Here is a 15386-nt window from a genome sequence, read left to right as displayed (position 1 = left end):
AATCTCGCTGTAACACAACATTACTCAGGCGACTTTTTGTCTGCACTTCAGTCCGATCAGCGTGCTCTTGAAATAAGAGTTAAAGTCCTTGGCGAAGAACACCCAGACACAGCTCAAAGCTACTTCAACCTTGGAATAACACAACATGCCTCAGGCGACTTTTTGTCAGCACTTCAGTCCAATCAGCGTGCTCTTGAAATAAGAGTTAAACTCTTTGGGGAAGAACACCGAGACACAGCGAGGAGTTACTTTAATCTCGCTGTAACACAACATGACTCAGGCGACTTTTTGTCAGCACTTCAGTCCCATCAGCGTGCTCTTGAAATAAGAGTTAAAGTCCTTGGCGAAGAACACCCAGACACAGCTCAAAGCTACTTCAACCTTGGAATAACACAACATGCCTCAAGAGACTTTTTGTCAGCACTTCAGTCCCATCAGCGTGCTCTTGAAATAAGAGTTAAAGTCCTTGGCGAAGAACACCTAGACACAGCTCAAAGCTACTTCAACCTTGGAATAACACAACATGCCTCAGGCGACTTTTTGTCAGCACATGAGTCACTTCAGCGTGCTCTTGAATTAAGAGTTAAACTCCATGGCGAAGAACACGCAGACACAGCTCAAAGCTCTTTCGACCTTGGAATAACACAACATCACTCAGGTGACTTTTTTTCAGCACTTTAGTCTGGTGAGTGTGCTCTTAAAATAAGAGTTAAACTTTTCGAGGCAGAACACCCAGACACAGCGAGGAGTTACTTTAGCCTCGGAGTAACCCAACATGCCTTAGGTGACTTTTTGTCAGCAATGCAGTCCAAACAGCGTGCTGTTGACATAAGAGTTAAACTCTTCGGGAAAGAACACCCTGACACAGCTTAAAGTTACTTTAATCTCGAACGTGCTTTAGGAACTTACTTTCAGCACCTTAGTCCAAGAAACGTGCTCTTGACATAAAAGCTAAACTCTCCGAAGAGGAACACAGATATAGTTCAAAGTTCCCTTTTTTAGGAGTAACCCAACATGCCTCTGGCTACTCTTTTTCAGCACCTCAGTGCTCGCCTAACCTTGCCAAGGGGATACACCGCTGAGCATTTCAGACTCGATCTACGCCCCTTTTAAACATCATAATTATACACGAACAAAATTCTGGCGGGCGTATTAGTCGAAAGCATGCCAGTCATTGCTCAACAGAGAAAATCAAAAAGACATTTGGAAATTTCAGAGCGACAAAGGGCTTACGCTAGAAACTTCAGCCTAGAAACTATTTACGGTGGTCAATTTGCTTAGGGTTTCTTTCCACCCTCAAAGGCCGAAAAAATCGATTTTTTTTTATTTGACTAAAGTGAATTCAAGCATTTAACATAACGTTCCCATAAAAAAGTTCTTTTTCCTGAAATCTTCAAAAGTACCTGAGTTATTTAGAAAAAGGTACTTTCGAATAAAAGTTAAGAAATCAGGAAGGTGTCATAACCTTTGATCTGGGCGAGTCTGAGGGAATTTTCGCGGCAACCACTCATCTTGAGATTCGTTTTTCATGTTCTTTGCATATTTTGTTTACATCGTGCACTTGAAAAAATTCACAATGGGAAGTTCTTTGCTTATGGAAAAATCTTTGCTCGTCAAAAAATCAAAAGCGGAGGAAAGTCCTAGGTAGGAAAAAAGAAGAAAAAAAAAAGTTTCACGATAGCGTCCATATTTCGAACGAAGAAGTCATCGTCAAACCAAAATTTGCCATACATAATCTTAAAAACGAGGTCTTCCTTTATTTATGCAAATACCAGCCTTGATACAAATTGTATTTTGAAAGCTTTCTGTCGATCTGTTGTCTTGCTCCTCAGCAAATTTTCCTGTTTTTCCATTTTAGCCTTTGGCAACTTTTCCCTTTCATATGTCGTCCTCCTCAACGTTCCACTAAGCGAGCGAGTTAAAAGGAAAAAAACCGTGTCTGCAATGGGTTACTTTTCCCATGAAATCTTGATCCAGCTTCATCGACGCAGGGAGGTCCCATTAGTCGTGGTTACACTAGCCCTTTTACCCATGGGTAAATAGCGTTTGCCTACGGGCAAGGACGTTGTTTGAGCGTAACCGCTTTCCCCAGACCGATACTGACTTAAGGTTATTTCCATGGATACATCAAAAAGAACAAAAGAACTTCCCATGACACTTCCTGAACTAAAAAATTGCGGTTTATCTGCTCCCTGAGGTGGCTTGGCCAATCATAAAGCAGAATGTAGCTATACAGGAGATCGCCTGCAGTGTTTTGAGGTGACCTCCGATGCGCCTGGCTAATTTCGCGCCTTCTTCGGTGTCTTCTCGCAAAAAAACTGCTGGATTGTCATATTTATGGAGGACTGTCGTATAATAAGCAGGAGAATCACTGAACTTAAGCTTAATAGATCTCGATTCGTAACATCCATGTAGCTCTGTACTTTTCCTGCCAATTTGTCAGGTCAGTGAACTCATATCTAATTATAGTTGACCCTGAGGGAAGTCTTTTACTGTGGAACCGCATCCCCAAGGGTAACATGAAACCTGAGCTTAACCAAACCCAAGCCATTTACTCTCCGTAAGGCCCCAAACCCAAGGTGTGTGTAACCACCACTCTTCAGTTCAGGAACTGTCATGGGAAGTTCTTTTGTTCTTTTAGATGTATCCATGGAAATAACTCTAGGGCAGTTTCGGTCTGGGGAAAGCGGTTACACACAAAAACGTCCTTGCCCCTGGGCAAACGCTATTTACCCATGGGTAAAAGGGTTGGTGTAACCACGACTATTATTGTCCCATTGGTTTGCGGTTTCAGGAGGCAAGATCTCCTAGCGTGGCACGAATTGTTTGCGAACTTTTACGAGTTAAAGTCTCGCGTTTGTCAAATTTCGCCAAAACATTCCTGGAATAATGACAAACGAAAGTATGTCGGCAAACTTTGATATTGAGATATTTGAAATATTTGTCCTGTGGTGGTCCATTTACGCAACGCACCTCGCGTAGTTTTAGCATAGTTAGTAGAGGAGTCTCCTCTACTAACTATGGTTTTAGCTAGTTTTTTTCTCCTCATCATGTCTGTACTTCAATGAAACTTCTGAAATTAGCATACTGTGGAGATGTGGTCCACTGATTCAACATGTGGAATTTGGAAACGCAATGTTGTCTTCGTTAGTGAAGTACCAGCGTATTGTCCATCCAGTTCTGGTAAACAGAAGATCTAAAAGACCTTTCTTGTATTATTCTAATGCGTATGCAACATTCTGCCCGTTGATTGAAGACATTCTTTTCAAGTTGAATCCTGGTCCCGACACTAATCAAGTTAATCATTGTTCTTCTAATCTGACCTTTTGTTTGTTGAACGCTAATTCTCTGAGAAATAAATCTGCATCCTTTTGTGATTATGTTCAAGATTGCGAAGCTGATATTTTTGCTATTACTGAAACATGGTTAACCCAGAATGATACTGCAGTCTGCAAAGAGATCACTCCTAATGGGTACAGATTGTTTCATTGTCCTCGTACTGATCGTAGAGGGGGTGGTATTGCACTGTTATGTAGAGAGAGTCTCAACGTACGTCGACTGTCCACCGGTGAAAAGACTTCTTTTGAGTTTCGGCCTTTTGTGCTCTCCACTTTTGATCTATTTTCTCATCTCAAGCTCTACGTTATGCAGACAGACTGAGCTTAACACCTATGGGAACATTGTAGGACGTCGTGGACTGGAGTTTTCTGGAGGCTTTGCGCAGTATATTAAAGAAAGAAGTGTTATTTCGATCTACTCTTCGCTTACCAGACATGTTTTCGAGGTTTTTGCAATTCAGATGAGTTATGGATTAGCTTCGCCCGTGGAAATCTGCCTTGTGAACGGCCATCCTTCGTAAGGGTTCAAAATACCACTCCTGAGCCTTTTGTTTCTCTTTGGCGGTGCGGTCGCTAGCGTGCCGGTTCACTGATCCGCGGCGAAAATATTTTAATCAAAGAATTTCATATTATCCTAACTCTTGTGCTGGTTTTAACTTTATTTATCTAAGTGGCGACATCCATCCATTACCAGGTCCAGCTACCACTAGCAGTAGGATTGCTGTTATTCATGGAATCGTCGGACTCGTCGCATCCCTGACTCAGTTGGACACGTGAGCGCAAATTGTAATAGAATACAATTGACAAAGAATGCACAATCAACGGTGCATAAAAACCAAAACAAGCTCTTGTAAATAGCTCATCTTAACGCAGAGCTTCTCAAATGTAGACAACACTTCACTGAAACGAAGGAGTTTGCCTTGAACATGATTTTGATATTTTAACCATCTCGGAGACCTGGTTTAACTCTTCCGTGACCAACAGTGTTGTCGAAATCCCGGGATACAAGGTCTTTACACTTGATCGCCTTGGAAAAGCAGGTGCCGGTGTATGTGCTTACGTAAAATCTACTCTGAAGGTAAAAGTCCTGAAGGATCTCACGGAAATATCAGAATCCGGCCTACACCAGTTGTGGATTCAAGTTCAAAATAAGAAGCTTCGTTCATTGCTGGTTTGTATTGTTTACGGACCCCCGGAAATTGGAACTGCATGCCTAGAGAATGAACTGCTCCCAAAGTAAATCGAGGCATTATCACGCAACGAGGACATTGTGCTAACAGGCGACTTAAACTGTGACCTTCTTTCAAACAATCCGAGTAGAGAAGCATTGCTGTCGTTTTGTGCAACTGTAAATGCGATACAGCTTATAGACAAGCCAACTCGCGTGACTGAGAACTCACGCTCCTTATTGGATGTCATCTTGGTCTCTGACCCTGTCCTTGTCAAGTCGAGCGGTGTTCTTGAAATAACTATAAGTGATCATTTTCTGGTTCATGCTGTTATTAACTTAAGATCACCCAAGCAAGCCCCAACCTACATCGTCACACGTAGTTTTCGGAATTATAAAGCCGATCAGTTTGCAAATGACATCGCGCACATCCCATGGGATACTATGAACCTGATAGACGAATCCGTTGATATCAGACTCGATGCATTTAATGACTTGCTGTTGGCGTGTCTGGACGACCATGCTCCGGTTAAAACAGTGAAAATACGACATAAACCAAACCCATTCATCACGGAGGACATAAGGGATTTGATGAAGGCGAGAGACCACCTTCACAAAAGAGCGAGAAGGACTGGGACGAGGGAAGATTGGGAGCTTTTTAAGGAGCTGCGAAATAGAATTAAATTTGTTTTACGGAAGGCGGAACGAGAGCACTGCTATCATAAAATCTGTAAAAAAAAAAGGACCACAGTGGGCCAATGTGGAAAACTATTCGCAGTGCCCTCCGAAATAAATCAGGCCGGCCAAGCTTTACCAAGGACACAGATGCACTCGCTAATGAATTCAATCGCTTCTTTATATCTGTGGAACAGAAGGCCGCCGATGACTCTGCGGAGCTCGCTCGCCTTCAGGGCCTACCAACTACTCCTGTTTATCTCGGTTCAACTCATTGCGATGAACTGTTTGACTTCAAAGCAATAACCAGTGAAGACGTGCGAAAATTTATTATGGCTATGCCTTCTAATAAAGCTCCAGGCTATGACAGAATTCCAGTGTTTGTGATCAAGGACTGTTTACCGTATATATTACCAACTCTACCTGCATTGATAAACTCTTCTTTTAGTAACTCTGTTTTCCCTAAGGCCTGGAAGAAGTCGGAAGTAGTGCCACATCTAAAAGATGGTGATCACGAGATTCCTAGTGACAATCGTCCTATTTCATTATTGCCTGTACTTTCTAAAGTGACCGAAAAGATCGCCCTGAATCAGTTCACTGATTATTTGACTCAACAAGGCAACCTCACCTGTCATTAAAGCGGAAACCGTAAACACCATTCTACTGAAACACTGAGTTTGCTTGTCACCGGTCATATATATAAAGCGATGGTCAGAGATCACGGCTATGGTCCTTATCGACTTGAGCAAGGCTTTTGACAGCATATGTCATAGAACTCTCCACACCAAGCTGAAAGGGCTCAGTGCGTCAAATGAAGCGTCAAAGTGGTTTGAGAGCTATCTTACAAACCGAAGGCAGTCAACACGACTCGGTACATCTCGCTCTAGTGAGTTAACTGTCACACATGGCGTACCACAGGGGTCCATTCTGGGGCCTCTTATGTTCAGCCTTTACATGAACGACCTACCGTCCGTTGTTAAGTTTTCAAGCGTAGAGTCATATGTTGATGACACAAAGGTTTATCTTTCGTGTTCATTGAATAATATTGACTCCTGCCTTGCAAAAGTCTCGGAAGATCTCCGACTTATTGCCTCCTGGTGCTGTACGAATAAGTTGCTTATTAATCCAGACAAAACTAAACTTATTCTTTTTGGAACGAAACAGCTTTTAAGTGGGGTTCCTGATATGAGAGTCCCCTTTCTTGGGCAACAATTAATTCCTGTGTCCTCAGTCAAAGACCTGGGTATAATATTGAACTCGAACCTTACTTTTAATGAACACGTTAACACCCTGACCTCGTCTCTTATTTCTACCCTATGCCAGATAAGCAGAGCGAGGCACTTGTTTTCCAAATCAGTACTTACCACCATTCTGAATTGTCAATTTTTTTGTAAACTGTTTTATTGCTCGACATTTTGGTCTGGAACGTTTGCGCACAACATAAACAAATTGCAACTTGTACAAAACTTTGCTGCCCGTGTGTTGACAAACAGCAAGAAGTTTGATCACATCTTACCAGTGCTGCGGGCACTCTGTTGGCCTTCTATTAAGAACCAGTTGTTAGTGCGTGATGTTAAGATGCTATACAAAATAGTCAATGGCCTTGCACCACCATATTTAGAGTGTTACGTCAACAAAAGATCAGCTATCCACAGCTACAATACTAGATCTAGAGACAACTTAGTTGTACCCTTTTGTAGGACAGCCACAGCACAGAGGTCTTTTAGTTATAGAGCAATCACTGCCTGGAATTCTCTTGTAAGTGAAGAAACGAAAAATAGCGCAACACTCTCAGTTTTCAAGCGTGCAGTAAAGCGCGAAATATATGACAGTCCGCAGGAATCTTTTTTAGGTATAGAATTTTAAGAATATGTTAGTTATTTATTTGTATTTGTTTCTTTATCATGATATTATTGTAACTTTTAAAGGTACTTTTATTCGATTTCCAATTATTGTAAATTAAATCGGAAGAGCTACTGGGTGGAGATTTAATAAACTTATTTACTTACTTACTTAGTTTTCTGAATATATGATTGATGGTTTATCTTTACAGCTTAGACTTGTGGTTGTGTACAGACCACCGTATTCTGCTGCTCACCCCGTTACTTCAAGTACTTTTTTTTCCTGAATTTAGTGAATACCTAGAATCATTGGTACTATCTAAAGTGCCAATTTGCATATATGATGACTTCAATGTTCATCTTGTTGTCAGTGATGATGCAGATACCATTGCGTTTGCGGATCTATTGGAATCGTTGTGTTTACTCAACACGTAAAATCACTTACGCACGTAATGGGACATATTTTGGATCTGATAATTACTCGCAGCTCTGACAATATCATTAAAGGTACACCTTCCCCGGATAGCTTTCTTTCCGATCACTGCTCCGTTTGGTGCTGTCTTAATGATACGAAAGTACTGGCTACTGTTAAACATATCAGTTTCAGGAAGCTCTATTCCCTGGATTTAGCTGCTTTTAAAAACGATATTGCTAGTAGTGATTTGTGCAACATCGCTTCAAATGATTGTAATGAAGTTGCAGAGCTTTATAACAACTATATGCGCTCCATTTTGGATCGTCATGCACCGATGACATCAAAAAGAGTGCTCGCTCGTCTAAGCGCTCCTTGGATGAGCAGTAATATCATAGAAGCTAAGCGTCAACGTCGAAAAGCAGAGATTAAATGGAGATCTTCCAAATGTCAGTCTGATCTAACTGTGTTTAAGAGAAAAAGGAACCATGTGACTTTTCTTATGAATGAGGCTAGGCGGGTCTATTATATTATTCTCATAGCAGAAAATAGCCACGATCGAAAACATCTGTTTAAAGTAAGCAAGAAACTCTTGAACATCACAGGTACCCCAGTTTTGCCACCGCATGAAGACAAACAGAAATTAGCTAACGAGATGGGTATGTTTTTCATTAAGAAATCACCGATATTTGTTTAGACCTTGATAATCATGATGAACAACAAACCTCCACAGATTGCGATTCTAATGACATCGAAATTGATTCTCTACTCTTCAAGTTTAGTTCTCTGTCTCAAGAAAAAGTGCACGACCTGGTTCGAACATTCAGTGAGAAGTCTTGTGCCTTAGATCCAATTCCCACGAAGCTATTGTTAGACTGTTTAGATGTTCTCCTTCCAATCATCACTAGGATGATCAATTACTCCTTAGAAAACGGTGACTTTCCCTCTGCATGGAAAAATGCTTTGGTTCTTCCTTTGCTCAAGAAAGATGGTTTGGAACCTATATTTAAAAATTATAGGCCTGTCAGTAATTTACAGTTTGTGTCCAAACTTGCTGAAAGTGCAGTTGCTAAACAACTACATCATCACATGGTGGCGAATGATTTGTTTCCAGTGTTACAGTCTTCGTGCAGAAAGTTTCACGGTACTGAAACCGCACTCTTGAAAGTGAAAAATTAAATTCTATTCAATATGAATAAACAGCATGTCACACTGCTTGTTTTGTTAGACTTGAGTGCGGCATTTGACACCATTGAGTATTGTACTTTACTGGAGAGACTTAAATCTGGGTTTGGGATTCGTGGTACAGCACTGTCATAGTTTGCATCTTATCTAAGTAACAGATCCCAGCAAATACTTATTGATGATTCCCTCTCTATGAACTTTGAACTGTCTTGTGGTGTCCCTCAGGGTTCATGCCTCGGTTCATTATTGTTTGTATTGTATGCGAGCAAGATTTTTCAAATCGTGGACAAACATCTGCCTGGCATTCATTGCTATGCAGATGACAGCCAACTTTATTTGTCCTTCTGCCCCAATGTCAGTGTTAACCAAGATGTTGCTTTGGCTAGAATGGAAAGCTGTATTGATGGTATTCGTAATTGGATATTGAATGATAAATTGAAACTGAACGACAACAAGACTGAGTTTCTGATCATTGGTACACCCCAGCAACTCGCTAAAGCAACTATTTCCAGTCTCCGTGTTGGCAACTCAGCAATTACACCCGTGTTATCTGCGAGGAACTTGGTCTCATGGTTCGATGCAAAACTCACAATGGCAACTCACTTAACACGAACATGCAACTCTGCCTCTTACTACTTATACAATCTGAGGAGGATAAGAAAATACTTGTCTAAAGAGAACACAAAAACTCTGGTCCATGCCTTCATCTCAAGCAGAATTGACTATTACAATAGTTCATTGTATGGCGCCCCGGAATATCAAATCAACAAATTGCAACGTGTTCAACACATGTGTGCCAGACTAATATGCAATGAAAGTAAATATTGTCACATTACTTCTTTACTGATGGAGTTGCACTGGTTACCTATTAAGTTAAGAATTGAATTTTAGATTGTATCAATTGTTTTCAAGATTTTTAAGGGTTTTGCACCGTCTTATTTAAGTTCTCTAATTACACGCAAGCCCGAGTCAAGATATCATTTAAGGAATTCCAGGGATAAGACCTTACTCAGTTATCCTAGTTTTAAGTCTAAGGCAACACTTGGTGACCGGGCATTTATGTTTGCGGCACCTAAGCTATGGAATAATTTACCAAGGGATATACGAGAATCTAGTTCTATTAATAGTTTTAAATCGAAGCTTAAGACGTTTCTTTTAAGAAAGCATTTTATGATTGATAAAGTTTTTATAGTTATTTATTCATTGATAAAGTTTAAATAGAACATTTCAAGTAATAATTAGTTATTAGTTTATTAATTAATTAATTAATAATTAGTTATTTGTTATTTTGAATCGTATTTAATTGTTATTTTGTATTCCAATCATCATTATTATTATTATTATTTTTATTTTATCTTTAGTTTATTGTAATTATTATGTTACGGCGCATTTGAATATATATACATAGAATTTGCGCCTTAGAAGTCAATAAATTATTATAAAAGATCTTTAACTTCACCTCAATGCTTTTTGAAGAAACTTCATTAAAGTTTTGTCTTAATCTGAGTTTACTTGAGATAAAATGTCATTTCTGATGTTGGAGTGACATAGGAACATCTAAGTTGAAGAGGTTTCCGTGGCATCATGGAGGTTTCGGATTACTCAAGCGTTTCGCGGGAAAATTAAGTCATTAAAGATCGGTCAGTCTTATGTTTGACTAATTTCTTTTTGAGTCCTCTTAGCATTTCCATGATATCACTTTGCTATGCTAGTTGCAAAAGAAGAGCAAGATTTTATCAGCAATTCTTCAGCCGAGAACTACAGAGCTTTACTGGCTAAGATTTCTAAATTAGTAAACGATTCAGCCGAGAAAGCCGCTGACCAACAACTGAGAGAAATAAAGAAGTTTAGAAGAAAAGAACCGAAGTTATTTAAGCGTAAAGGAAACGAAATTCAACACAAATTCAACGAAGAGCTGCCTTGGACGAAGCGAAGGCACACATTGAAAAGGAAGCAGTTGAGAAAGCCAAGGATTCGCTATCAGAAGGTACGTTACTGCGCATAAATAGACAGAAGTTAATCTTATTACCAGATAAATCTGAGTTTGGTTGGAAAACGGTGGAAGAATATTTACAGCAAGGGCTCGCAGAAAATGAAGATGACGGGAACATACGTCGGACCGAAGAAAGAGGTGAGGAAGCTTTGAAGTCTGCTTCCACCTGAAAGACGGCTAAGCAAGTTTCCTCAGGTTCTGCCCTTCGAGTCCACGTTTTTCTCCACCGGGCCATTGGGCTTCTTTCGGGTTGAAGTTCCTGGCGTGGCCAGCGTGACCGCCAATACCTTTTTAGTCGCTCCTCCACTGATCACCCGTCAAGACCGGGAAATTTCATCGCTTTTAGCAAATTTGGTCATTGTAGCCGGTCCGAATACTACCTGATCGTTCGTTCTGGATCCACTAGAGGTATCTTGATGGTAAATCACTGACGAATTCATTCGTTGACGAGCAAAGTAAGTCTGATAATTCTGTTATATACCCTTTTTGTGATTTGGAAAGTCTTTTATGTCGAGTTCTTGTCCGAGATTCCGTGAGCTATGAGCTTGAATCGCCAGGTGTTAGTGGTAACTATGACTCTGATGTCCCACAAGTTTCTTTTAAAGGGAAGCTGAGGAGCCGGGGTTTGTTGCTGAGACTATTTCGGAGCTCTTATGTGATATCGCGTCGAGGAAATATTCGTTGCTCCTGATATTGTCAATCCATTGAGTATTTCCGTTTAAACTAACGGTTTAAAAAGAGACTTATTTTGGATTTGAGGCATGTTGATTTGCATATATCTGAACAGAAGCTTACAATCAAGAGTGCCTCTTTCAAAAGTTATTTTGCTTTTTACTTTGATTTGAAAGCAGGCTATCACCATTTTGATATTTTTCCGAATTGTCACAAATATTTGGCTTTTTCTTGGGATTTTGGCATAGGGTATGTCAGACATTTTCAATTTACGGTTCTGCCTTTTGTGCTTTCTAGTGCACCTTTTACTTTCATAAAGCTTCGTTACCTTTGGAAACCCATTAAAGGAGACAAGAAACTCCAGTCGCTATCTTTTTCGATGACGGTATCGGAGCAGGTTCCTCGTAAAATTCTGCTGTGTCCAACAAGTTTCTGTTGAAGGAAAGCTGAGGAGCCGCGGTTTTTGTTTGCTGAGGCTACTTCGGAGCTTTTGTGTGATAATTGCGTCGAGGAAATATTCACTCCTCCTGATATTGTCAATCCGTTTAATGTTTCCGTTCAAGCTAACGGTATATAAAGAGACTTATCTTGGATTTATGGCATGTTGATTTGAATATATCTGAACAGAAGTTTAAGGGTGAGGGGTTGAATACCATCAAGATTGCCTTGCCCAAAAATTATTATGCTTTTTCCTTTGATTTGAAAGCAGTCTATCACTATGTTGATATTTTTTCGAATCATCACAAATATCTAGCATTTTCATGGAATTTTGGCACAGGGTATGTCAGACATTTTCAATTCACGGTTCTGCCTTTTGTGCTTTCTAGTGCACCTTTTATTTTCACAAGGCTTCTCAAACCTCTGGAAACCCAGTGGAGAAGACAAGGAATTCCAATCGCTATATTTTTCGATGGCGGCATTGGGGCGGGTTCCCCGTTGAATTCTGCTGAGATTAACAGTTCCATTGTTCGCGCAGATCTTTCACACTGTAGCCTCGAAATTCACAAAGAAAAGTTCAATTGGGAGCCCGAGAGAAAATTTTCTTGGATTGGCTATAATCTTGACGCTAAAACGAGGCTCAGTTTCGCAAGCTGTGGACCCCTAGCTGTGGAAATGTCACACAAATCATGACCAGGAATCTGTAAAATCTTTAACCTGGAGGGAAATGATCACCTTAAAAATTCGCCCTCGATTCCTTTGAAGGTCGTCTGGTCGGTCGGAGAGTTCGCTACAACACAGGTAAAAAATGTCGTGAGGATCGTTCAAGTTGGTAGCATGATAAATTTTTTTCTTTTATGCTCCCGTCGCCAAATTCAGTTGAATATTTCTTTTGTGCCTTGTGATCGTGAATCCCACGTAGATTTTGAAGTTAGATAGTTTACTTTGACGATTACCCGATTCGTGATGACATTTTTCTTTTCCTCGAGACCTCTGGGGTCCACATTCGGTTGACAGATTTGCTTGTCATTATAACACCAAATTGCCAAGATTTAATTCCAGATTCCTCCAACCCGGCACAGAAGCTGTGGATGCGTTTACGTAGGATTGGCCAACAGAGAACAACTGGCTTGTCCTACCTACCGCACTCGTTGGTTAAGTGTTGAGTCATATGAGTGATTGTAAGTCAGTTGGTTCTTTAATCGTAACTATGTGGAAGTCCGCATATTTTCCGCCATTACTATGCGGCGATGATGCGCATTTCAATTTCTTTGTAAGGGATTGGCTGTTTCTCTCTCTCTGTTTCAACAAATCGAATTTGTTCATTAAAGGCAAAGCAAAGAACAAATTGTTCGGTACCAAGGTATTCAAGTCACGATGCTTGGCACTTCGTATTGATTTTGCTGGTAACAATTTTCGCTCCTCTTTAAGGAGCGTTTTTGTACCTCCCCTAATGGCTATTGTATGACTTGCCAGTCTTGTGTACCCTGAGGTGTCGATGGTCTTTCCGAATCGTGACTCATCGAAGATTGTATTGAAGTTTACGTTTCTTGACTGAATTTCTAGTATGTTTGTTGTTAGTATTTAAAGCATATTTTGGTTATAGTTAAAGCGTGTATTTTGAAGTAGATTGTGCAGATTTATTTTGTATGACATGTTCGGTTGAAGACTGTGTAGCCCCCTGTTGGTGTTTGGCTGTATTGTAATGACGCCCCTCGGTGGAGCTATACGTTTGCGCATTGTTTGGCTGTTGCCTAAGAAACGCAATGCGTGGGACTGCTTAGAACGAGAACATTCGACCGGTCGCCTACAATGTCTTGTTCCTGCTGTTTCATTCGCCATTAGTTTCTTGTTCAGAGTGCCTACACCAGAGATGACGTAACCGTCTTGTTTACAGTCCCAGCGAGTGTGACTTCTCCGTTGTTTTCTCATCGACTCGACTCGACTCGATTCAGATCTTAAATTCCCTCAATCATGCTCTTTGTTTGCCTCCCTTTTCTGTTTTTTTTCTTTTCTTTATAAACGTGTTTAATAATAACCTCTGGCATTGCCTTAGCGAGCTGAGTGACCTGTCACTGAGAAGTCTTGCGTCCAGACTGGAGTCAAGTGTCGTTGCGTCGAGAGCACCAGGTACCACCGAAGCCTACCGGAGAGCTTTTCTTTGGTGGAAGGAGTTTGCCAGTTCCAAGACGGAGATCTGTGCGTTTCCTGCGAATTTAGAGCATGTGGCTTTATACTTGCAGCATCTACTGAATACCACCTATTCCCACTCAGCGGTTGACTTTGCCATATGGAATACAGTGAGCACACCATTTGGCGGGCTTACCTTCCCCTACAGACAACTCGATTATCCATGCAGTTAGCAGAGCGGCTAAGAGAATAATCGGAACTCGAGTTCATAATAGGAAAGAGCCAGTTTCTTCACACATGATAAGGAAGCTGGTTGAGAAATCCAACTTAGATAATTTAATTGAATCACTAAACGTATGTGTTTTATTCTGGTTTATCGGCTGGTTTCTTCCGAATTGAGGACATTCCTCATCTTAAATATGGAGACATAAGTTTTCGCAGCAACCACGTTACTATCAACGTTGACAGAAGTAAGATAGATCAACTTAGGAAAGGGAGCAAAGTCGTAATTTCAAAGAGCACTACCATTGTTACCTGTCCGGTAAAAGTTTTGAGGCGTTTTTGAGTGAGGTTGAAAAGTTTCCTGTCGAGGCAGGCCATTATGTCTTCAAAACCTTCTTCAATGGCAAGTTTAACTGATTAGGTCACAGACTAGTATCTGTTAACAAGCCGCTAAGTTATTCATGTACAAGAGATTACTTTAATTTTAGCTTTACGAGGCTTGTCCCAGATATTTCTTTATTTAGTACACATTCCTTAAGAGCTGGTGACGCTTCTGCTCTAGCTAATGCTGGTGATCCAGACAGGTTTTTTCAGAGACATAGACGTTGGAAATCTGTGTCCGCCAAAGATGGCTATGTTGACGACAGTTTGATTTCACGTTTGTCAGCGTTAAAAAGTTACGTGTTTAATTCTGTAATGTTTACTTTTAACTTCACATTTCGCCTTTCTTTTTCTCCATGATCAGGATGCGTATACTTGAAGACTGACTGACTGGTCCTAACTAAACTTTTCACATTGAATGTATCGTTTGAGTGCGGTCAAAATATGTAATTTCTGACGTTTGAGTGACATGGGAACGAATTGGTCAGAAATTAATATTCTGATGGCAAGTTAAATGTTTGTTTTTTACACCACAGTCTTATTAATGTTCGTGTATCCAGCCTCTACACGTGATAGCAAGATTTTATTCTCTCCTCCTGCTACACTGTTGTCATCATCACTCTGTTGTGCTTGTATTTTGAACATCAATCCAAAAGATTCTTTCAGATGCCTTAAAAATTGAATGCTGTAAAAGATTTGATGATAATATTGAGAAAAATTTGAAAAATTACTGAGTAGAAGGAAAACAATAACATTCATGACGAACCTACTGTGTGTCACCACCAACCCGTCCCTCCCCTCCCTCCCCATGTACTCAATCAACGAGCGCTTTTCATTCAACTATTCTAGTTTTCTAGTCACTATATTCCCACCAATAGAGTAGCTCTATTTTCTGCATAAACCGTGTTTATTCGATTAGATGGCCTGGTGT

General features: G+C 40.4%; 2 protein-coding genes across 2 annotated transcripts in view; both read left to right on the top strand.

The window, feature by feature from the left end:
* Positions 1-15386, top strand: part of LOC131783209 (uncharacterized) — a 227665-nt gene that overhangs the window by 150826 nt on the left and 61453 nt on the right. The gene's annotated exons all lie outside the window — the stretch shown is intronic.
* On the top strand, positions 7475-10624 carry LOC136277376 (uncharacterized). The gene is made up of 5 exons (XM_066159406.1): positions 7475-8093; positions 8168-8578; positions 8663-8737; positions 8939-9436; positions 10332-10624. The coding sequence occupies exons 1-5, from the start codon at positions 7475-7477 to the stop codon at positions 10622-10624; spliced, it is 1896 nt and encodes a 631-aa protein (XP_066015503.1).

This window comes from Pocillopora verrucosa, chromosome 12, assembly GCF_036669915.1.
Source record: "Pocillopora verrucosa isolate sample1 chromosome 12, ASM3666991v2, whole genome shotgun sequence".
Lineage (NCBI taxonomy): Eukaryota > Metazoa > Cnidaria > Anthozoa > Scleractinia > Pocilloporidae > Pocillopora > Pocillopora verrucosa.
Note: the sequence above shows the minus strand (reverse complement) of the source record. Positions and strands in the feature narration are given on the sequence as shown.

What these genes read in the sequence shown, in the direction of transcription:
- LOC136277376 (XM_066159406.1), top strand. Translation starts at nt 7,475, where the DNA reads ATGGGACATATTTTGGATCTGATAATTACTCGCAGCTCTGACAATATC. An exon ending in TTCGTGCAGAAAGTTTCACG is followed by an intron (nt 8,579 to 8,662) that starts GTACTGAAACCG and finishes TTGTTTTGTTAG; the next exon opens with ACTTGAGTGCGGCATTTGAC. An exon ending in CAGACTAATATGCAATGAAA is followed by an intron (nt 9,437 to 10,331) that starts GTAAATATTGTC and finishes TTGCTATGCTAG; the next exon opens with TTGCAAAAGAAGAGCAAGAT.